Source organism: Symphalangus syndactylus, chromosome 11 (assembly GCF_028878055.3).
Source record: "Symphalangus syndactylus isolate Jambi chromosome 11, NHGRI_mSymSyn1-v2.1_pri, whole genome shotgun sequence".
NCBI classification, from domain to species: Eukaryota; Metazoa; Chordata; class Mammalia; order Primates; family Hylobatidae; genus Symphalangus; species Symphalangus syndactylus.
This window is the reverse complement of record NC_072433.2, coordinates 125,995,417-126,019,483: the sequence shown is the minus strand read 5'-3', so window position 1 is coordinate 126,019,483 and position 24,067 is coordinate 125,995,417. Positions and strand designations below refer to the sequence as shown.

Genomic DNA, 24,067 nt, shown 5'->3' with positions numbered 1-24,067 from the left:
CTTGCCCACCCTTTTGTCTCTTCTGTTTATCCCAGTGCCAGGGCCACTGAAGACATTTAACTCCGAGACCCCTGTTTCTGTCTTTGCAATATCCTGGATTGTCTTTTTCATAATAGCAATGGAAGGTTAATGAGAAGGGTATGTTTGAGGGGATGAAGTCAAGAGATGGCCACTCACTCACATTGGGATAACAGAATGGCCTAGTATTGCCCAGTGTACCCCGTACCATCAGGGAGGCACAGGAAGTGGGGTGGGGTGGGAGGTGCTGTGCTCTTGAATTTGTGATTGCTTTATTATTGTGTTTTAAATAGATCCTGATTCTTTTTTTTTTTTTCTTAGGTGGCAGGGAAATACTTTTATGTATTTATTTTTACTGTACTATAGGTTTTAGGGTACGTGTGCACAATGTGCAGGTTTGTTACATATGTATCCATGTGCCATGTTGTTTTGCTGTACCCATTAACTCGTCATTTAGCATTAGGTATATCTCCTAATGCTGTCCCTCCCCCGTACCCCCACCCCACAACAGTCCCCAGATTGTGATGTTCCCCTTCCTGTGTCCACGAGTTCTCATTGTTCAATTCCCACCTATGAGTGAGAACATGCGGTGTTTGGTTTTTTGTCCTTGCGATAGTTTACTGAGAATGATGTTTTCCAGTTTCATCCATGTCCGTACAAAGGACATAAACTCATCATTTTTTATGGCTGCATAGTATTCCATGGTGTATATGTGCCACATTTTCTTAATCCAGTCTATCGTTGTTGGACATTTGGGTTGGTTCCAAGTCTTCGCTATTGTGAATAGTGCCGCTATAAACATAAGTGTGCATGTGTCTTTATAGCAGCATGATTTATAGTCCTTTGGGTATATACCCAGTAATGAGATGGCTGGGTCAAATGGTATTTCTAGTTCGAGATCCCTGAGGAATCGCCACACTGACTTCCATAATGGTTGAACTAGTTTACAGTCCCACCAACAGTGTAAAAGTGTTCCTATTTCTCCACATCCTCTCCAGCACCTGTTGTTTCCTGACTTTTTAATGATGGCCATTCTAACTGGTGTGAGATGGTATCTCGCTGTGGTTTTGATTTGCATTTCTCTGATGGCCAGTGATGATGAGCATTTTTTCATGTGTTTTTTGGCTGCATAAATGTCTTCTGTTGAGAAGTGTCTGTTCATGTCCTTCGCCCACTTTTTGATGGGGTTGTTTGTTTTTTTCTTGTATATTTGTTTGAGTTCATTGTAGATTCTGGATATTAGCCCTTTGTCAGATGAGTAGGTTGCAAAAATTTTCTCCCATTCTGTAGGTTACCTGTTAACTCTGATGGTAGTTTCTTTTGCTGTGCAGAAGCTCTTTAGTTTAATGAGATCCCATTTGTCAATGTTGGCTTTTGTTGCCATTGGTTTTGGTGTTTTGGACATGAAGTCCTTGCCCACGCCTATGTCCTGAATGGTATTGCCTAGGTTTTGTTGTAGGATTTTAATGGTTTTAGGTCTAACATTTAAGTCTTGAATCCATCTTGAATTAATTTTTGTATAAAGTGTAAGGAAGGGATCCAGTTTCAGCTTTCTACATATGGCTAGCCAGTTTTCCCAGCACCATTTATTAAATAGGGAATCCTTTCCCCATTGCTTGTTTTTGTCAGGTTTGTCAAAGATCAGATAGTTGTAGAAATGTGGCATTATTTCTGAGGGCTCTGTTCTGTTCCATTGATGTATGTCTCTGTTGTGGTACCAGTACCATGCTGTTTTGATTACTGTAGCCTTGTAGTATAGTTTGAAGTCAGGTAGCGTGATGCCTCCAGCTTTGTTCTTTTGGCTTAGGATTGACTTGGCGATGCGGGCTCTTTTTTGGTTCCATATGAACTTTAAAGTAGTTTTTTCCAATTCTGTGAGGAAAGTCATTGGTAGCTTGATGGGGATGGCATTGAATCTATAAATTACCTTGGGCAGTATGGCCATTTTCACGATATTGATTCTTCCAACCCATGAGCGTGGAATGTTCTTCCATTTGTTTGTATCCTCTTTTATTTCATTGAGCAGTGGTTTGTAGTTCTCCTTGAAGAGGTCCTTCCCATCCCTTGTAAGTTGGATTCCTAGGTATCTTATTCTCTTTGAAGCAATTGTGAATGGGAGTTCACTCATGATTTGGCTCTCTGTTTGTCTGTGATTGGTGTACAAGAATGCTTGTGATTTTTGTACATTGATTTTGTATCTTGAGACTTTGCTGAAGTTGCTAATCAGCTTAAGGAGATTTTGGGCTGAGATGATGATCTTTTCTAGATATACAATCATGTCATCTGCAAACAGGGACAATTTGACTTCCTCTTTTCCTAATTGAATACTCTTTATTTCCTTCTCCTGCCTGATTGCTCTGGCCAGAACTTCCAGCACTGTGTTGAATAGGAGTGGTGAGAGAGGGCATCCCTGTCTTGTGCCAGTTTTCAAAGGGAATGCTGCCAGTTTTTGCCCATTCAGTATGATATTGGTTGTGGGTTTGTCATAGATAGCTCTTATTATTTTGAGATACGTCCCATCAATACCTAATTTATTGAGAGTTTTTAGCATGAAGCGTTGTTGAATTTTGTCAAAGGCCTTTTCTGCATCTATTGAGATAATCATGTGGTTTTTGTCTTTGGTTCTGTTTGTATGCTGGATTACATTTATTGATTTGCGTATGTTGAACCAGCCTTGCATCCCAGGGATGAAGCCCACTTGATCATGGTGTATAAGCTTTTTGATGTGCTGCTGGATTCGGTTTGCCAGTATTTTATTGAGGATTTTTGCATCAATGTTCATCAAGGATATTGGTCTGAAATTCTCTTTTTTGGTTATGTCTCTGCCAGGCTTTGGTATCCGGACGATGCTGGCTTCATAAAATGTGTTAGGGAGGATTCTTTCTTTTTCTATCGATTGGAATAGTTTCAGAAGGAATGGTACCAGTTCCTCCTTGTACCTCTGGTAGAATTCGGCTGTGAATCCATCAGGTCCTAGTCTCTTTTTGGTTGGTAAGCTATTGATTATTGCCACAATTTCAGAGCCTGTTATTGGTCTATTCAGAGATTCAACTTCTTCCTGGTTTAGTCTTGGGAGGGTGTATTTGTCGAGGAATGTATCTATTTCTTCTAGATTTTCTAGTTTATTTGCATAGAGGTGTTTGTAGTATTCTCTGATGGTAGATTGTATTTCTGTGGGATTGGTGGTGATATCCCCTTTGTCATTTTTTTATTGCACCTATTTGATTCTTCTCTCTTTTCTTCTTTATTAGTCTTGCTAGCGGTCTATCAATTTTGTTGATCTTTTCCAAAAACCAGCTCCTGGATTCATTAATTTTTTGAAGGGTTTTTTGTGTCTCTATTTCCTTCAGTTCTGCTCTGATTTTAGTTATTTCTAGCCTTCTGCTAGCTTTTGTATGTGTTTGCTCTTGCTTTTCTAGTTCTTTTAATTGTGATGTTAGGGTGTCAATTTTGGATCTTTCCTGCTTTCTCTTGTGGGCATTTAGTGCTATAAATTTCCCTCTACACACTGCTTTGAATGTGTCCCAGAGATTCTGGTATGTTGTGTCTTTGTTCTCATTGGTTTCAAAGAACATCTTTATTTCTGCCTTCATTTCATTATATACCCAATAGTCATTCAGGAGCAGGTTGTTCGTTGTTCGGTTTCCATGTAGTTGAGCGGTTTTGAGTGAGTTTCTTAATCCTGAGTTCTAGTTTGATTGCACTGTGGTTTGAGAGACAGTTTGTTATAATTTCTGTTCTTTTACATTTGTTGAGGAGAGCTTTACTTCCAACTGTGTGGTAAATTTTGGAATAGGTGTGGTGTGGTGCTGAAAAAAATGTATATTCTGTTGATTTGGGGTGGATAATTCTGTAGATGTCTGTTAGGTCTGCTTGGTGCAGAGCTGAGTTCGATTCCTGGGTATCCTTGTTAACTTTCTGTCTCGTTGATCTGTCTAATGTTGACAGTGGGGTGTTAAAATCTCCCATTATTATGGTGTGGGAGTTTAAGTCACTTTGTAGGTCACTCAGGACTTGCTTTATGAATCTGAGTGCTCCTTTGTTGGGTGCATATATATTTAGGATAGTTAGCTCTTCTTGTTGAATTGATCCCTTTACCATTATGTAATGGCCTTCTTTGTCTCTTTTGATCTTTGTTGGTTTAAAGTCTATTTTATCAGAGACTAGGATTGCAACCCCTGCCTTTTTTTGTTTTCCATTTGCTTGATAGATCCTCCTCCATCCCTTTATTTTGAGTCTATGTGTGTCTCTGCACGTGAGATGGGTTTCCTGAATGCAGCACACTGATGGGTCCTGACTCCTTATCCAGTTTGCCAGTCTGTGTCTTTTAATTGGAGCATTTAGCCCATTTACATTTAAAGTCAATATTGTTATGTGTGAATCTGATCCTGTCATTATGATGTTAGTTGGTTATTTTGCTCATTAGTTGATGCAGTTTCTTCCTAGCCTCGATGGTCTTTATAATTTGGCATGTTTTTGCAGGGGCTGGTACCGGTTGTTCCTTTCCATGTTTAGTGCTTCCTTCAGGAGCTCTTTTAGGGCTGGCCTGGTGGTGACAAAATCACTCACCGTTTGCTTGTCTGTAAAGTATTTTATTTCTCCTTCACTTATGAAGCTTAGTTTGGCTGGATATGAAATTCTGGGTTGAAAATTGTTTTCTTTAAGAATGTTGAATATCGGCCCCCACTCTCTTCTGGCTTGTAGAGTTTCTGCTGAGAGATCAGCTGTTAGTCTGATGGGCTTCCCTTTGTGGGTAACCAGACCTTTCTCTCTGGCCGCCCTTAACATTTTTTCCTTCATTTCAACTTTGGTGAATCTGACAATTAGGTGTCTTGGAGTTGCTCTTCTCGAGGAGTATCTTGGTGGCATTCTCTGTATTTCCTGAATCTGAATGTTGGCCTGCCTTGCTAGATTGGGGAAGTTCTCCTGGATAATATCTTGCAGAGTGTTTTCCAACTTGGTTCCATTCTCCCCGTCACTTTCAGGTACACCAATCAGACGTAGGTTTGGTCTTTTCACATAGTCCCAAATTTCTTGGAGGCTTTGTTCGTTTCTTTTTATTCTTTTTTCTCTAAACTTCCCTTCTCGCTTCATTTCATTCATTTCATGTTCCATCACTGATACCCTTTCTTCCAGTTGATCGCATCGGCTACGGAGGCTTCTGCAATCTTCACGTAGTTCTCGATACTTGGCTTTCAGCTCCATCAGCTCCTTTAAGCCCTTCTCTTCGTTGTTTATTTTAGTTATCCATTCATCTAATTTTTTTTCAAAGGTTTTGACTTATTTGTTATTGTTTTGAATTTCCTCCCGTAGCTCAGGGTTGTTTGATCATCTGAAGCCTTCTTCTCTCAACTAGTCAAAGTCATTCTCCGTCCAGCTTTGTTCCATTGCTGGTGAGGAACTGCATTCCTTTGGAGGAGGAGAGGTGCTCTGGTTTTTAGAGTTTCCAGTTTTTCTGCTCTGTTTTTTCCCCATCTTTGTGGTTTTATCTACTTTTGGTCTTCGATGATGATGACGTACAGATGGGTTTTTGGTGTGGATGTCCTTTCTGTTGGTTAGTTTTCCTTCTAACAGACAGGACCCTCAGCTGCAGGTCTGTTGGAGTTTGCTAGAAGTCCACTCTAGACCCTGTTTGGCTGGGTGTCAGCAGCGGTGGCTGCAGCACAGTGGATTTTCGTGAGACCACAAATTCAGCTGTCTGATAGTTCCTCTGGAATTTTTGTCTCAAAGGAGTACCCAGCCGAGTGAGGTGTCAGTCTGTCCCTACCGGGGGGTGCCTCCCAGTTAGGCTGCTCGGGGGTCAGGGACCCACTTTAGGAGGCAGTCTGTCCGTTCTCAGATCTCCAGCTGTGTGCTGGGAGAACCACTACTCTCTTCAAAGCTGTCAGTGAGACATGGACATTTAAGTCCGCAGAGGTTCCTGCTGAATTTTTGTTTGTCTGTGCCCTGCCCCCAGAGGTGGAGCCTACAGAGGCAGGCAGGCCACCTTGAGCTGTGGTGAGCTCCACCCAGTTCGAGCTTCCTGGCTGCTTTGTTTACCTAAGCAAGCCTGGGCAATGGTGGACGCCCCTCCCCCAGCCTCACTGCTGCCGTGCAGTTTGATCTGAGACTGCTGTGCTAGCAATCAGCAAGACTCTGTGGGCATAGGACCCTCTGAGCCAGGTGCGGGACACAATCTCCTGGTGTGCCGTTTTCTAGGCCCGTTGGAAAAGCGCAGTATCAGGGTGGGACTGACCCAATTTTCCAGGTGCCGTCTGTTACACCTGTCTTTGACTAGGAAAGGGAATTCCCTGACCCCTTGCGCTTCCCGAGTGAGGCAATGCCTCGCCCTGCTTCGGCTCGCGCACAGTGCGCTTCACCGACTGTCCTGCACCCACTGTTTGGCACTCCCTAGTGAGATGAAACCGGTACCTCAAACAGAAATGCAGAAATCACCCATCTTCTGTGTTGGTCAGGCTGGGAGCTGTAGACCGGAGCTGCTCCTATTTGGCCATCTTGGCTCCAGGGGACCCTGATTCTTTTACGGGGTTGTGGGCGTGGCCATCTGGAATGATTGACAAGTGATGAGGGAAGCACTGTGGCTAAAGCCTTGGGGTTGTGGGGTGGTGGTTGTGTGCTGCCCCTTCTCTGAGCATGGTGTTTTGGGGGCCTCTCCCTCCTGTGCCTGTAACAGAAGCATCCTTGGGGTTCTCTGCTGTGTAGACCTCTGTGTAGGATTCAAAGAAGCCCAGAGCCTGCAGCCTGCCCCGAAAGCAGCTCTTCGTATGTTTATACACCTGGAAACCTCATTATTTTAAGCTCATCATGACATCTGCACCCAGACCAGTTTCTCCTAGATTCTTTCTACTTCACTGCTTTCTAAAAGCATGCTCTAAAAAGGCACAGCATTTTCTTTCAACAAATTGAACACATGTGAAGTCTCCAGTTCATTCCCTCTGTGGAGCAGCCCTGGGTGGTAACTGTTGCCCACTCATCATGGAAAACATGTTGTGCTCGACTGATTTAAGGTGCACAGGTTCTCACCTCCTGAGCTGTGGGCTTGGTTAATTGGGGTTCTTTTCCTAATCAGTGTCGGTGGGTTACAGAACAGGAGGAAAACAGTCAAAGTTATTGATCTGGTATTCTCAGCTGTCTCAACAACTGAAGGGGATTGAGTATGTGGGTGAGCCAGCTGACTGGGTAAAGCAGTCCCTAATGAAGGTCCTACTGAAATGAAGAGGCTGTGCTAGAGGAGGAATACAGGTTTTAGTCTAGCAGACCTGGGTTCCAATCCTGCCTTCAACTTGCCATGCTCTTACCTTGGGAAGTCACTTTGCTGCTCTGAGCTTCCTCCTTTATAGAAATTTTACAGTATTTTGCTGGCGAGATTAGAGATAATGTATGCAAAGGGGCCCACAAAGTACCTGGCATACAGGAGGTATCTAATAAATGTTCCTATCTTTGTTAACGTGAAGCAGAGGTCATTTAATATCCACCAGCAGACATTGTCTTGCTTGTGAATGGAGGAACTAGAAAGTGACCACTTTCATGGTTATAATTAAATTGCTTTTTCTAGTTGTATATGTGACATTGGTTGGATTTGCCTCACGGGCAGAAGTTCATACATTACTGTGTGCATTATGAAGCTAGTGGGTTTGCTGTATTATTTCTCCTGTCTGGGATACAGCAGTCAGGGGATGAACAGAAATGCCCCTTAAGGAAAGAGTCAGTGAAACAGATGACACAGTCTCCTTCGTTGAAAGCTTATCCACTTCCTCATTGGGAGAAGACTCCAGGTCTTCCTTCAGTGCCTTTGGCCTCAGCCCACAATCCCACCACCACTCCCAGGAACACAGCAGACATGCAGGAGTCCCCTTTCACACCCCTGTTGTCATGGCCCCATGTCCAAACCTGTCTCAAGTCCGGTTCACCTTTATTCTTCAATAGCTCTTTCATATGCTTACTTCTATTTCCACCATAACCACTATAGTCCACTACTAGGCTATTTTGTCTGGCCTACTGTAATTAGCCTTCTCATAAGTCTGCTTACTTTCACGCTTCCTGCCCTGTAATCCATTCTGCATAAGGCAGGCAGAATGATCTTCCAGAAATGCAGCTGTGGCCAAGTCAACCCTTTATACGCCCTCCCCTCCCCAACCAAATGTATCAATGGCTCCTGATTACCCTGGCTGATAGTCAGAACCCTCAGTGTGGTACAGTGCCGCCTCATCATGCAGCCCATCTCACATACCTGTCCTCCTGTACCCCAGTCACCTGGCTTGCTTTCATGCTTACACCTGCCCCGGGGCCTTTATATGTGCTCTGACTGGAAAAGGCCTTTCTTCCTCCTTGCTTCACTCACTCTTGCTCTTCCTTCAGGTCTCAGCTCGGCCATCACTTCCACAAGTCTTATCACAGTTGTTAGTCTACATGTATTTGTGGGGTAACTTATTAAATGTCTGATATCCTCCCTCTCCTCCATTAGACTGTAAACTTCTTGGGGGTAAAGACTGGCATTCTCTTAACTCAGTAAACATATTTTAAATTCTTTTATATGAAAGGGTCTGGACTAGGTGCTACAAGGGATATAAAGACCGTAAGTATACTATTTTAGCTCTTATGGGATTGTATTAGTTATCTATAACTGTGTAGCAGATTGTTCTAAACTTAGCATTTTAAAACAGCACACATTTATTGTCTCATAATTGCTGTGGGTCAGGAATCTGGACATGGCTTGGCCGGATGCTTCCAGCTCAAGGTGTCTTACAAGGCTGCTGTCTAGTGGAGGCTGGGGCTGCAGTCTCACATGAAGGCTTAACTGGAGGAGAATTCACTTCCAAGCTCAGCCACGTGGTTGTCGGATGCATCTGTTTCCTGCCATGTGGGCCTCTTCTGAGGGCTACTCATGACAAAGCAGCTTTATTCCCTCAGAGCAAGAACTCCAAGAAAGACAGCAAGAGAGGATGATCCTTTTGTCACCTAATCTCCTCCTGAAGGTGACCTGCCATCATTTTGGCATCTTATGTTGAAGCCAGTTGCTAGGTCCAGTCTTCTCTTGAGGGTAGGGGGTTACAGAAGAGTGTGAATACAAGGGGTTTAAATCACACAGAAGGCAAGATACATTAGGGAGGTGCACATTCTACATGGGAGTTTGCCAGAAGAATCACAGCAAGGATTTAAAGTATTCAGGGTTTTGGGAGAAGGGAGAGTGTGCCTCTAGTCTAGGGTATGGGGAAATCTCCCTTGAAGGTGGTTGCATTTGAGATAGGCCTGGCATGACTGGATTTCAGCAGGTACAGATGAAGTATACAGAAAGGGACCTTGGTTAATTCCTCTTTTACATCACATTCTAATGAATTTGGTTGTCTGGCTGTAAACCCACGCCAGATCCGAAGCTAGAAGTCATAGAGGGGGAGTCTTTTCTCTCCAGCAGACAACTAATAGCAGGTGCAAGTGGCAGCTAGGAAGTGCATAATGAGGGCAATGAATTTACAGGACATATTTAGGACTTCAAAATGCATAGCAGTCTTGGACTATTTGTTATAGAATCACATCCCAGAAGGCTCTAAGAGGAATTTTCTGTTTTAGGCCAGCAGGTGACCATTGAGAAGTAGTTATGTGCATACAGTATATTCTGTTTAAGAAGGAAAGAGAATGTGGACTAATTTTAGAACATTTTACTTTAAATGAACTAGTTACATTATAAAATTTGGGGTCTTTCAAGAAGGTAGAATCTTAGCCATCTGTCCAAATTGAATTACCAACACCAAAAGGAAAGAAGAGATATAAACTAGATATAACTTTTTAGAGAATGAAAAACAGTGTAGTTTGTACTTTTTGTATCAATAAAATGCAAATTTATTTTCAATTTAATTCATAAATGAGATGGCTGTTTTGTTTGGTCTTTTATGTATTTTTGCTTAACGAATTGACAAGTAAGTAAGTATGGCCTTAGCTAGAGTGGCTACTCTCTGAGTCATCTATAGAATTTCGGTTCACCTCTTTACAGCAGGGTTTCTTTTTTTTATTTGCCTCTCAGAGAAATAGAGTTCATATATAGGTGAGAGTATATCTATTTCTGGAGGCAGATGGATTAAAGGACCCACAAGATAGTGGCCTGTGAGCTTTTTTGATGTTCAAAATGACTATCTGTTGCTTATATCCAGATAGGCTGGAATGTGCTTATTCCATCCTTCCAGCAGGGCACAGGCCTGGAGATTCTCAACTGAGATTGACATCTAGCCCTGTGAAAAGACACTAAAATCCTATCCATTTAAAAAAATCATCCAACAGTGTGAAGTAAGAGAAAGTAAAGGGTGGTTGGCATGAGATTTAAATCATGGTCCTGCCTCTTACTGTTGGTGTGACCTTGGACATCTTACTGCACCTCTCTGAGTCTTCATGGTGTCACTTGCAAGGTTGAGATACCATCTCCTACATTACCAGATTTTTGTTTGGAATAAAATATTACATGGAAATTACCTGGTGCAATTCCTGGCACTACTAGGTGGTTAAGAAATGGGAGTTCTTTTAAAAGTTTAACCTTAAAAAACAGTATTTTCCCAGTATCCCCCTGACTTCCATACACTGATGATGCCTGTGGAGTCTTTAATAATGATCCTTTGGAAGTTTGCTCACTTATCATCTCCTCTGTTAGACTCTAAGCTTCACCCAGGCACACGCCATGCCTTGTTTTCTATCACTGTGTACTTTCTGCTCTTGTTTTAGCGATCCAGTGATTGGGTGTTCTTTATTTTATCCTCCTCCGCATTCATTGTAATTCATGTATTTTTAAGACGTTATCCCTAAATTATATACACATAGCAAAGGCTAAGAGTAATTACCTCCACCACTTCTGAATATAACCTTGACATGCTCTAACTCGAGTCATTCCTACCTCTCATCCTCTACAATATTATTGTCTGCTACTACAGTTCTACGCTGTACCAACCCCTGCCCTCAAATTAATATCAGTATTATGATTTCTATAGTCAGTTTTTATATATTAACAACACATTCACCAATTTCTTTCCTTTTTTTTTTTTTTTTTAGATGGGATTTCATTCTGTCACTGAGGTTGGAGTACAGTGGCACGATCTCATTTCACTTCAACCTCTGCCTCCCATCCTCCTGCTGAATAGCTGGGACCACTGGCATGCACCACCATGCCTGGCTAATTTTTTTTTGTATTTTTAGGAGAGTTGGGGTTTCATCATGTTGCCCAGCCTGGCCTCAAACTCCCGAGCTCAGGCAATCTGCCTGCCTCAGCCTCCCAAAGTACCAGAATTACAGGTGTGAGCCACCAGTTTCTTTGCTGCTTATTATTCCTTGCATGTCAGTTTTTCTTTCCGAATATAGTTTCTTTTTCTTGAAGTACATTCCTTTTTAGTTCTTTTAGTGAGGGTCTAAAAATGGTAAATATTCTTTGGCTGAAAATGCCTAATTTTTACCCTTCCTTTTAAGTGAATTTAGCTGAGTGAAGAATTTGTTGACAGTTGTTTTCCTCAGCACCTTGACAATTGTGTTCTGCTACCTTCTGGAATTTATTTTTGCTATGTAGAATTTGCCTCCAGTCAAATATTTGCCCTCTGTAGGTAAGCTTTCTTTTTCCTCTGGATGTATTTAAGGTTTTGCTTTGTCTTTGATGTTTTGCAGTTTAAATATGATATGTCTGTGCATGCATGTATTGTTATTTCTGTTGCTTAGCTTTTTGTTGTAGTTCTTAAATTTTAGGATTCAAGTCTGTGGTAGATAGAAGCTTTCTCCCCAAGATATTCATGTCCAAATCCCCAGAATCTATGACTATGCTAGGTTCCATGGCTAGGGGGAATTAAGGTTTCAGATATACAATTAAGGCTTCTAGTTAGGTGACCTTAAAATCAAGAGTATTCTAGACTACCTGGATGGGCTCAGTGTCACAAGCGTCTTTAAATGTAGATGAGAGAAGCAGAAGAACCTGTCAGAGTGACACAAACTGAGAAAGTGAGGAAGACCCAGTTGGGCATTATTGCCTTTGATGATGGAGGAAGGGGCCATGAACAAAGGATTGTGGGTGGCCTCTATAAGCTGGAAAAGGCAAGAAAATGATTCTTCCTTAGAGCCTCCACAAAGGAATGCAACCTTGCTGACAACTTGATTTTAGCCCAGTAAACCTGCATCAGACATCTGACCTATAGGACTATAAGATAATAAGTTTATGTTATTTTAAGCTACCAAATTTATAGTAATTTTTTATAGCAGCTGTAGGAAACTAGTGGATCTTTCATCAATTCTGTTAAATTCTTATCCTTTATCTCTTTTGATACTGACTTTCTCCTCTGTGATCTCCTGATAGAATCTCTACAGCACCTATGTTAAATCTTAGCATTCTTGTCTTTAATCTCTCTGTGATATTTTCCATCTCTGTTTTTCTGTGCTACATTTTGGTCAATTAGTTCAGGTCTTTCAGTTAATTTATGCTCCCTTTAGCACCACCTAATCTGCTGTTGATCTCAGCAGATGTCCATGACTTTGTTTTTCATTTCCAGAAGTTTCTTTTTCTCCCGAGATCTATTTTTTCCCCATATTCTCCTGTTCTTTCCTTATTGTTCATGTCTCTTTTCCTCTCTGTGATTATTTGAAACATCCCTATTTTACAGTCTCTTTTGGATCCTTCTGTTACTTGAAGTCATGTTATGTAATCCACTCATTTGCTGAGTATGCCAACTTGTATTTCCCAAGTGTTTTGTGATTTTTGATTGTGAGCTCATCTTCTGCTAGGATTTTTTTTCCTGTGTAATTCCCATGCGGTCTGGGTTGCAGTTTCTCCCCAGAGTACTTTTACATTCATTTCCATCAGACACCTTAGGGATATTACTAGCCTGTGTCCAATTTCTGTGTTAATTTTTTTATCCTGTGGATTCTTCCCCATGTGGGTGTGGTAACTCAGAACTTGAAATCCACATACAGGGCAGGCTTGGAGTTTTAACTTCTCATGGGAGAGTTTTCCTACAGCAAAAATAAATTATTTGCTGGAGTGGCTTGTCCTGACTGTGGTATGGCAAACAGGTAGCAGAAGGACTAGAAGGGCTGAGCGTGTTCGTGGTAAAGCTGATTGCATCATAGGCTTCCTGTCTCCAAAGCCTATACCTTTTCAGCCTGGCCACACTGCCTTGAGTCCTTGTGAATACCAGGCACCCAAGAGACATTGTGTAGTCAAGATGCGCAGTGTTGCTGCAAGGTTGTGATTGGAAGGAGTCGGGGAGTGTGCACGCCTGTGAGGGGGATTGATTCAGTCAGTACACAGACTTGGAGGGTCTGGATGATGCTTGGGCCTCAGAACGCAACATGTGGGAGGAGCTCAGCTTCAGACCCTGGCTCCATCCTAGAATACACGGTCTGGAAGGGGATAAGATCTGCTTTCCCCTGGGCACCACAGAGCTCATTTCTTCCTGCTCCCATAGCCACACTGCTATCATGTGGAGGTCTTCAGATGAAAAGCCCTGATACTTTGAGAGGCAGCCTAGCCTGCGGTGAAGGACATGGGCCCTAAACTCTGACTTCTCGAGTCCTAGTCTAGCTCCACCCCATACTTGCAAACTTCTCACAGTCACTGTACTTTGATTTTGTCATTTATAAAATGGAGCTTGAACAAGTGACTCCCCCAGAAGGTTAAGTGAGTTCACGTCATAGAGCAGCACTTCTCAAACAATAACATGCATATGAATTCCCTGCAGGTCCCGTGAACATGAAGAAACTCATCCTGTTGGTCTGGGCTGGGGCCCAAGACTGGTCATTTCTAGCCAGCTCCTAGGAATGTGAAGCTGCTGCTTCAAGGTCTAAGGACCATACTTTGAGTAGTGAGGTTTGAAAGTGCTTGGGGCAGAAGCTGACCTGTTCTGTAGGGTCAGTATATAAAAGGGGACATCTTACAGGGTATGTGCCATGCACTGCACTAAGCAATCTACTTGCATCTTGTTTGTTGGTTCATCTGAGGTAGCTCTGAATTTTACAAATAGGGAGACCAGGAGAGGCTAATGATTTCACCTCAGAACACCGAAGATACTATGGGGAAGAAGTGGAGCTTCTGCCCAACTGTAGCCCCAGAGGCCCATGTTGACCTTCTGGAACCCCCTGTAATACGTCTGAGCTGGGGCTTTAGACTCTGCATTTCTGGCCGCCTCCTGAGGGGTGTGATGCTGCTGTTCCAAGGACCACACTTTGAGCAGCGAAGTTTGAAAGTGCTCGGGGCAGACAGAGACTGTACCATCTCAGCAGGATGCTTTGAGCCAGCCAGTTTGTTGGCGCAGGCTCTGCCACTTCCTGACATGTTTCCTTGAGAAAGTCACCTTTCTCTCTGAGCCTCAGTTTCCCTTTGTATAAAATGGAGCTAATAATAATGTCCACCTCACACGGGGTTAGGGGTGCAAGTACTCACGGGCAAGTGCTCTGTAACCTTCAGGCGCATCCAAAAATAGTTGCTCGTGTGATGAGGAGCTGAACAGCCCGGCTGCATGTCTTTGAAGAGTGTAAACATAGTTAGCCTTCATGGGGTGCAAACTTTTTGGTGGCAAACTCTTTACAGTCTTTTAAATGGTTTTCACAGGTGCCTTTTGAGTTGGCTTTGTAAAAGCTTCTAGGTGAGTGAGCAAGCAGCCTGCCTAATTTCCTCTGAATTTGGGAAAAAGGCTATGAGGGAGTTTCTGTGTGACTAAACAAGCAGATACTGAGTGTCCACCATACCCCAGGCACTGTGCTAGGCTCTGAGTACACAGTGGGGAATAAGAGAGATTCCATTCCTGTCTTTATTAAAATAACAGTTGAGCAAGTGTGGACAAATAAAAGGCAGGAAACAAACAAGTAGTAGGTTAGACAGGTAAATGTATGATAAATGAAGAAAACAAATGGGGGTGCTGGGCAAGGGAGAATAGGGGGAGGAGAATAGGGTGGGTCATAGAAGGACTTTCAGAATCAAGGAGCCTGGGCAACCCCACAAGGGGTGGGGATATTGGCACGTGCAAAGGTGATTAGGTGAATATGAGCTTGGCCCAGGCAAGATGTTCAAAGAAGGCTGCAGGGTCGTAACTGGGAGCTCTGGGCTCTCCTAGGTGCCCCACCCCTGCCTGTCCGCCACTGGGCTGGCTGCTTGCTCTGGGGCTGACTCCTCTCCTTCTCCATGAATGGAAGACCATGGCCAGACAATGGGAATTTGCAGTGTCGAAGTGCATAGACCAGGCATTGTGTGAGCCAGGCCAGGGCTCAAATCCACCTCTAACACTTACCAACTGTGTGGCTTTGGACTAGTGTCACGACCTCTCTAGGCATCTGTTCCCCGGTCTGGAAGTAAGAATAGTGCCCACTCACTGGTGCTGGGGAGGCTGGAACCCATGTAGCAGGGTACCTGGCCTGCAGTACACGTTCACTGCTAAGGTAGCACTTGTTGGTCTTACCACTTACCGAGGGCACCCGTGTCTGTCTCCCGAATTCTGTCCTGCCCTCCACCTGCCTAAGACAAGGTCATAGAGTCCTAAAAATCCTAGGGCATACATGCAGGAGACCCACGCAGGAGATAAGGGGAACTTGTCCCATGATGGCAGGGTGGCCAGCACGGTTCTTCCATGTCAGATGGCACCTTTACTGTCATGAAGAGGAGGAACAGAATGCCTTTCATCCAGAATTCATCACTACCTCCCAGGAATGTGAACCTGCAGGTGGCCATAGCATAACCTTTCCTTTCATTTATTCTTCACTGGAGGCCTTGAGAGTGGGTCCACCCACTTATAGATGGGGACATTGGGGATGAATAACCAACATGGCTCAGGTCCCATGGCTAGTAAGTTGCAGAGCCAGAATTTGGACCAGGGGCTTGGAACACCAGTGGGACATTGAACCCAGGTCTGGATCTGATGCCAAAGCCCACTTGCCATGTGGCACCTGCAAGCCAGGCGGGATATGAGCTGGATGAAAGATGAGCTAGGGTGTATAATAATTAAATTGAGTCATCTAGAGATGGCTTACATCCCTCACTTGGACTGTGCACGGATTTTTTCCACATCTTGTAAAGGGCTAAATAAGCAAATGCCAGAACAAGATTTGCAGAGATTTACCAAGGATTGAGTGACTCCAGGCCAGGCTTCCAGATCTGCAGCCAGTGACCACACTGCCTCCTTATTAGCACTCTTCTGCCTTCTCCAGGGATGGTGCTGGAGGGCTTTGGCTATGATAAGTGTTTTTCTCCTTGCTCTGGACTCATGCTTGTACTCAGGGGAGGCTCCCTGCACAGGCAGAAGCAGATTCCCTGGCCTCTACCCTCAGGGGGTCAGGCCTCTGGCTGTCCTGCAGTCTGAAAGCCCCAGGGTTACAGGATAGGCACTTAACATTCCTGCAAATTCATCTCTGCCGGCAGATCATGAAAGAAGTCCGGCGAGCGCTCTGCAACGCAGCCACAGATGACAGCAAACTGCTGCTCCTCAGCGCAGTAGGCAGCGTGTTCTGCAGCGGCCTGGATTATTCCTACCTAATTGGCCGGTTGTCCAGCGACCGGCGAAAGGAGAGCACTCGGATTGCAGAAGCCATCAGGTGAGCTGTGCTCCTGTTCCCACACCTTGGGGTCCTGCCTAGGATTACCAAGTAAGAATACAGGCTGCTCAGTTACATTCAAATTTCAAACAACCAGGAATTTTATTTTTAGCATAAGTATATCCTGTGCAGTATTTGAGGTCTGCTTACGTTTTTAAAATGTTGGTTGTTTATCTGAAATTCAAATTTTTATTGGGCATCCTATATTTTTATCTATAACCGTAGTCCTGCCAAAATTAGGGATGCGTTGCTCTCTAGGTTAGATCCCACTTTCATTCTTTTGGTCAGAAAGATTTTTTATTTGCTATCAAGGCCTGAGTCTGGTAGTGGCCATGTGTTATCCACACTGCTCCCGCCCCTTGCCTGACGGGGAGAGTCTCTGGTTGTGTGGTTGTTTGTATGTCCCAGCACTGCCGTAGCTCAGCAATGGGGAGGTTGATGGAGGTGTTCCCTGGGCAGCTGTGTATTTGCAGACCCAACGGGGTACAGAGTATTTCCCCCTTTCTAATAGCCCCTGGGCAAAAGTTGGGATCCTGGGAGTGACATCCAGTCCCAACAATGAGTACCCTTTTGGGACACTGAAGGGTAGTTATTTCCCCATTCTTTATCAGTATATCAAAAGCAAGTGAGTGTCATTTCTAGACACTAACGCTGTTTAGCTGGTTTACAGCTGTCACCCAGTGTTCACCTGGTGGGGGCTGCTGTATCTTGCTTAGGAATCAGACAAGTCACAATTCAGGAATGTCCCTGGTCACATGAGAAGGAACACTTATTCCACATGGTGTCACGGAGCCTCAGGCCACAAGTCAGGGATTTTCTGGGGCCTCCAGTCTCCATGGTTCGGTGGAAGTGCCACACAGACGGAGGCCGATTCCCACGTGGCTATAGGGGGCTTTGAGGGATTGCATTGTCTCCAAGAGGTGATGCTGGCTGCTCTTGTGTGTGGAATTCTGAGTCCCTCTTCAGGGTGAAGCAGCCATTGGAGCCCCTGCTCCAAAATACCCGTGTGTTTCCTGTTGCAGAGTTCTTGGCAGAACAGACATGACGAGCCTGAGCACTGTTATGTGAAAGGCGATGTGGTTATGGAGGCACAGGCTTCCTGGCTGTGCTCACATGGTTTGCGCTTTGTCTGGTCCCAGCTATGCCCTCTCGCTACTGCCTTTCCATGTGTCAAAGGGGGACTGCAGGATTTCCAGCGTGCTTCTCTCCTCATGCATGAGGCCACCAGAGCCCATCCAGAGAAATAAGTCCCCATTTTTGTGACCCGTGGAGCGTCAATCATGGTCTTTGTCTGGTTTACACATTACACTGGAGGCATTAGCTGGATTTCCAGAAGCCCAGGGAATCCTGGCTGACACAGCCCCTAGTTTTCACTCCATGCACGCGCAGCTCATTAGCATGCAGACCCCTTGTAGTGAGTTGAAGTGTGGCCCCCAAAAGATATGTCCATGTACCAATCCCTGGAACCTGTGGAGGTGACCGTATTTGGAAAAAGGCTCTTTGCAGATGTGATTAAGTTCAGAGTCCCAAGATGAGATCATCCAGGATTGGAGTGTGGGCTCCAGACGCAGAGAGAACTTACTTCATAAGAGGGGACACAGGCTGAGGACAAGGTGATGTGACAGAAAAGGGAGAGCTTAGAGTCATGCAGTGTCAAGCCAAGGAACTCCAAGAATGGCCAGCAGCCACCAGCAACTGGGAGCGAGGCCTGACACAGCTTCTCTGTCAGAACTTCCAGAAGGAATCAGCCCTGCCAACACCTTGAGTTTGGAATTCTGGTCTCCAGAACTATGAGAGAAGACCTTTTGATTGTTTTAAACCCCCAAGTTTGTGGTGACTGTTCCCTAGGACACTAATACAGCCTGGAAGGAAATCATTAGCAGCTCAAAGAGCCCCATCTTTTCAGGCTCTCCTCTTAGGCAAGGGCCCATCCTGACCTCCGCCCAGCATCCTCAATGGCTGCCCTTCTGGTGGGCAGCTGTTCACCTTTGCTGGATGGGGTCCATTAACAGATTATCCCGGACAGCTGCAGGCAAGATGGGACTCCCAGGCCAGCCCTGGGCTGATGGTGATGAGGCTTGTCCCAGCGTGAGGAGGGCATGGGGGTCCTTCTTGCATGCAGAAATAAGGTATCGTAGCTGGGTCACTGAAGGGATGGAAGCTGAACAGAAACAGGGTACCCAGGAGGCCAGGGCTCATGACGGATTTCTCCAGAGCCCCACTGAATGGTTCCTTCCTGTGGCTTTGCACGCCCAGTCTCTCTGGTGAGGGAAGTGTCTCCCTGGCCTGTCCCTGCATTTGTGTCTTAGATGTATCAAAGTTGAGGGGCAAAACCTTTTCTCCTGTCCCCGTAGCATCTACCCATTGGGGTCTGCAGCATGATATCTATGCATCTCTGGACTCTTGAGAACCAAATTCTTGGAGAAAGAGGAGTCAGAGGCAGATGGGGTTGAAAACATCAGCTGTAGGAGAACATGGCTGGGGCCTGGGGCCCAAACTGGCTCCTGACTTTCCCAGCTGAGTAGTTCTGGGGAAACATGGCCAGTGGAATTCAGACATTTGCCATCTCAGTGGGCAAGTGAGCTCCCCTTAGGCAGAGCACAGGGCAAGATGGCGGAGGCAGGAGGAATTCTTCTCGATGCTTCAAAGGGAGCAGAAGTTGCTAGTTCATGAACTGGCAAGGATGGGGGCGTGGGAAAGGAGATGTTCACTGGACCACTGGTTCCCAGCCCTGACAGCATAGAGAGGCCCAAGGGAGCATTCCCAAGACCCAGATGCTTGGCAACACCCCCAGGGGACTAGGAGTTATTTAGGCTGAGGTGGGGCCAGCGCATCTTTGGATGTCAATCATCCTTGGTGGTTCTTATGTGCACCCAGGGTTGAGAACATCCACCATGTGCTAACCAGATTTCTGCACCACTGACTGAGAGCACTAAGAGAAACACAAGATTCTTATTTTTATGCAAGCGAGAAAAGGTGGTTATTAAGGGGATGAGTGTGAGGAAGGAGATGATACAGGCATGAGAAAGGTGAGAACCATGAGGAAAGATGGATGGAGGTGCAGAAGATGTGGCTGTGTAGAGACAGATGCTCCCGCGGTTAGAAAGAGACCGTGGCTCGCCCATCAGCACCAAACTCTTTTAAGGCATCTCCAACTCTCCCAACTAGGGAGTGCTGCCTCGGAGGCCACACTCTGGAGTTGGGGACACAAGGAGGCAGCGAAGCATTCTGCAGAGAACGTTTTGTGGATTTCCAGAGGGGTGTCCTGAGGGAAGCACACTGTCATTGAAAGGAGCCTGATTCGTACTGCAAGTTCTGTGCCTGCTGCTGTGGATTTTCTAGCTGTATTAGCATATTTACAAGAAGTCTCTTGTGAAAGAACTTCCTTCAAAATCTAGCAGGGCCGAAACGTTTTTTGGACATAGAACTGCCCCCATCTCTTCTCTTGGGACATGCTCCTGGTAGGGCTGACCAGGCATGCCACATGGCCTTGGCACTCCCTGAGCGGTGCTCTCACCCCCTCCTCATCCTTGCCTAAAGAAAACTTGCATACACGTGACCGAGACTGGTGACTGGGACTCATCACTCTGCAAATGTTTGATGAATGAACTAGCAGATTTGGGGAGAGCTCAGGTGATTTGTTCAGAAGCCTCTCTCCAGGATCCATCCCGAAAAGAGTCTGCCTCCTCTGAACTTGTCATAGGTGACAAGGTGGCTCGTTCAAATGTTGGCTAGCAGCTGCCCACGTGGCCCCTGGAAGCAGGCTGCGTGAGCTCAAAGCTGCCTCTGCACTTGCTGGTGGTGGAGCCTTGGGTATATCATGGATCTCTCTGCGCCTATTAGCTCATCCAGAAAATGGGACCAATCAAAATGATGGTACTGGCCTCACTGGTGTGTTGCTAGGATAAAGAATAAAAAGATACTCCATGTGAAACACTTGGGCTATTCCTGGCACTAATATGTACTTGGACTTATTATTACGGTTGTTGTCACTACTGCTGGTACTTCCAGCCATGACTTATAGCTAAGCTGAGTGTAAGTCCAGGGAGTGGGCGCCTGGACTAACGGGTGGGTTGGAGACTAAGGAGTGGCCTGCTGGGGACCTCTCTGGGGGCCCCAGGATGGTGGTCACTGGTTGGTCCTGTACTGGCTGACTTGGCTCTGACCTTTGGCTGGGGGTGGGTTCTCCTCCATGACTCTCGTTAAAGGGAGTGGGTAACTGGGTCACAAGAGAAATGCCGATTGCTCCAGGGGAAATTGAGACATTCCTGTGAGCAGAATTTTGCTTCTGGGTTACCTGTAGCCTAGGAGAATGGATCACAGACCAATTTGAGAATTGAATGAGGACTCTGTCCACCCTCCCCAGCAGATGCACTACCCATAATAATAGCAGCAGGGATTGCGTGCTCCCTGCAGGTCAGCACTGGGCTAGCACCCTGCATGGACCGTCTGCTTGGATTTTCATTCAACTCCCTATCTGGGGCAACATCATTGATTTTCCCATTTTACAGAGGGAGATCATGAGGCTCCAGAGACCAGGCACCCTGTCCAAGGTCTCACCATTAGTTAGGGGCAGAACTGAGACTTCACTCTGACTCTTTCAGATTCTGAAGTTCTTGCTCCTTCTGCCACGTCAGTGCAGCCCAGCAGCTTTGTCAGGCAGAAGCCACAGGGCTTGGGTAGAGCAGAGGAAGATGTGCGGGTCAGGTCAGCCTGATGGCCTTGGATGTGGGGGAAGGTGGCGTACAATCTTCCCCATGCAGCCCCACCATCACAGAAGGATCAGATATCTGAGCTGCAGGGCCCGTAATGCAATATCCTGTTTGCTGCTTGGCTCCCAGTGATAGAGATCTACTGCCCGAGGTGAGAGAAAGAGGATGGGGGGTGGCCTTCATTAAACGTCAGGTGACATTTTCATATCAAGGAAATGAAGTGCAAGGCAGATTGAATGACACAGGAGGGGCTGGGGTGGAGGGTCAGAGCTCTGCACGCCTTGTGCCCTTTCTCTTGCGTCCCTGATTCCCTTGCACGGATCTCAGGTTGGAAAACACAGAGTGAAAGGCTCTGGGGTCCTGTAGAGAAAAGCTCTGGAAAGTCACAAGGGCTGCAGTCCATTCCTGAAGGATGTCATGTGGTTGATGGAGCTGATGTGGCAACAGTATCAGGGAGGCTTACAGGAGACCCACGGCAGGGAGGCTGTCTTGACAGACGTGGACCCTCTTTTATTAAAAACATCCAACAGAGGCAGAATGATACATTGTTGGAATGTTATGGAGGGAATTCTGCACCGAGTGGAAGGTACGGCCCCATGAGTCCTAAAGTCCTTCCCACCTCTGAGATCTAAGACTCTGGAATTGTATGAGGTCACTCAGAAATGGGATGTTTGACAAAAGTCATCCAAACCCCCAAGGATTCTACAAAAAAGTCCATATCCTCCGCAGACCCCAGATTGCTTTCAGTGAAAAGGACTTGGAAAAACCAGTGACCTAACCTGAAACCTCACCATTAGGTTAGGAAGTGAATGATGTCAGGAGATGGGCCACTGGAATACCAAGCTTCAGAAGTCATGGAGCCAGAACTCCCTGTCTGAAGTAGTACCTTTCGGGGGCCAGCAGGGACTGAGAGCTAACTCCACCGTCTCAGGGAGTGCGATGCCTCAAGCATGAGTCAGAGGCATGTACTTTCATGATGACTTACATTGATCGTAAGATACCTTCTACCCCGGCAGAACATTAAGTAGACTTCTCGCAGTTGAATCTGATCCCAGTATATCATTATGATATCCACAACTTTTGATAAGAGTTGGGGGAAGGAACAGTATTGATTGAGAACGGATAAATCAGCTCGACTTTTTTTTTTTGAGACAGAGTCTCACTCTGTCTCCTTTGCTGGAATACATGGATCTCAGCTCACTACAACCTCCACCTCCTGCGTTCAAGCGATCCTCCTGCCTCAGCCTCCCAAGTAGCTGGGACTACAGGCATCCGCCACCACACCCGACTAATTTTTGTATTTTTAGTAGAGACGGGGTTTCACCATATTGGCCAGGCTGGTCTAGAACTCCTGACCTTGTGATCCGCCCACCTCGGCCTCCCACAGTGCTGGGATTACAGGCGTGAATGACCGTGCCTGGCCTCGACTTTTGTATTAGTTAAGTATTAGCTGTTGTAACAAGTAAACCTCATATATAGAAATGTACTTGTCACATACATAAACCTAAAATGGATGTCACCATCAGCCCGTGGCTGTCTTCCCATTGGTGACTCAGGAACCTAGACTTCTTCCATCCTGTGGCTCGGCAAATGTCTTCCAAGACTGCTGTGCTCATCAAGATGAATGGGCTTGGAGGACGCCATGGTGGGAGGTTTGGTGTGCCCTTGGAAGTGGTACTGGTGGGTTTTTGCTCACATCCTGTTTGGCCAGCACTTGGTGACTTGGCCACAGCCACATGCAGTCGGAGATGGGAAATGTGGCTGGCCAGCAGACCTGGGCAGAAGAGGGAAAACAGGTTTGGTGAAGAGCTGGTTCACCATTGCCACACCTCTGCAGTATTTGTTCTTGTTCTGGGAGACTCATGTATTTGCTCAACAGCTGTTTACTGAGTGCTAATTCCAATATTGATGGAAGCCAAGCAGTGCCCCAAGCAGACCTCTGGGTGTCCTTAAGGAGCTAAAGGGGAAGAAGAATCCAAAAACAAGCAAATAGTTAGCTACGGTGATTGCAAATTTTGATAATGGTGTTTTCTAAGAACTGTCAGAGGCCCATGTGGCTCATGCACAGTGAGCAAGGGCAAGAGTGATGTGAGGGAAACCTGGAGAGGTAAGCTGAGGCAGGCCAAGGTCAGACCAAGGTCATGGGCATTTGGATTTTATTCTCGTGAGTTCTTAGAGTTTCTAATCTTCCCTCTGAAAGTAATGAAGGATGCAGACTTTACTAGACATCTTGTGTCTTTCTTCCATGTCCAGATGAATGTTAAAATTTTATAGATCATACATAGCAACTAGGAAAAGGCAAAAAGCCTTCTGAGGCAAAGGAAATAGAGGTCATTGCTGATGGCTCTGTGTAATTGGTAAAGGTACATGCCTTGCTCAGTGCAGAAGGGCAGGGAGAGAAAATATTGCCCAGTCTTGTAGCCATGATTCTAGCTCCTGCCTACAGGGAGCCCAATTTTAGTCAGAGCCATCCTAACATATTCAGCATCTTAGAACCACCCTTGATGAGTCTGGCATCCCTGCAGGTAATTCAGAATCAGACCATCCTAGGTGTGATTTTTGAAATAAATCTTAAATGTCATCAGTCCCAGCATGTACCCACCATCTGAAGCTTGAAGTCCCTCTACAGCATCACCCAGCATAATCATGGAGCTAAAATGCAAATGCCTTCAGGAATGAGGAATTGATACCCCACGAAGCCACTCCTTTCACCTTTGGCCAGAGATGTTAGAACATTCTTTCTCTCTTTGAGTTGAAATATGCCTCCCTGTTACACCTTCCCTTTGGTCCTGGTTCTTCAC

General features: G+C 45.5%; 1 protein-coding gene across 8 annotated transcripts in view; it reads left to right on the top strand.

Annotated features, from left to right (window-relative positions):
- The window catches only part of CDYL2 (chromodomain Y like 2), a 216,640-nt gene that overhangs the window by 177,330 nt on the left and 15,243 nt on the right, over positions 1–24,067 (top strand). For all 8 annotated transcript variants that reach the window (XM_055299666.2, XM_055299669.2, XM_055299670.2 and 5 more), the window contains one exon: positions 16,382–16,554. In XM_055299666.2, coding sequence (XP_055155641.1) covers positions 16,382–16,554 — 173 coding nt within the window. The remainder of the gene's footprint in view (positions 1–16,381; positions 16,555–24,067) is intronic.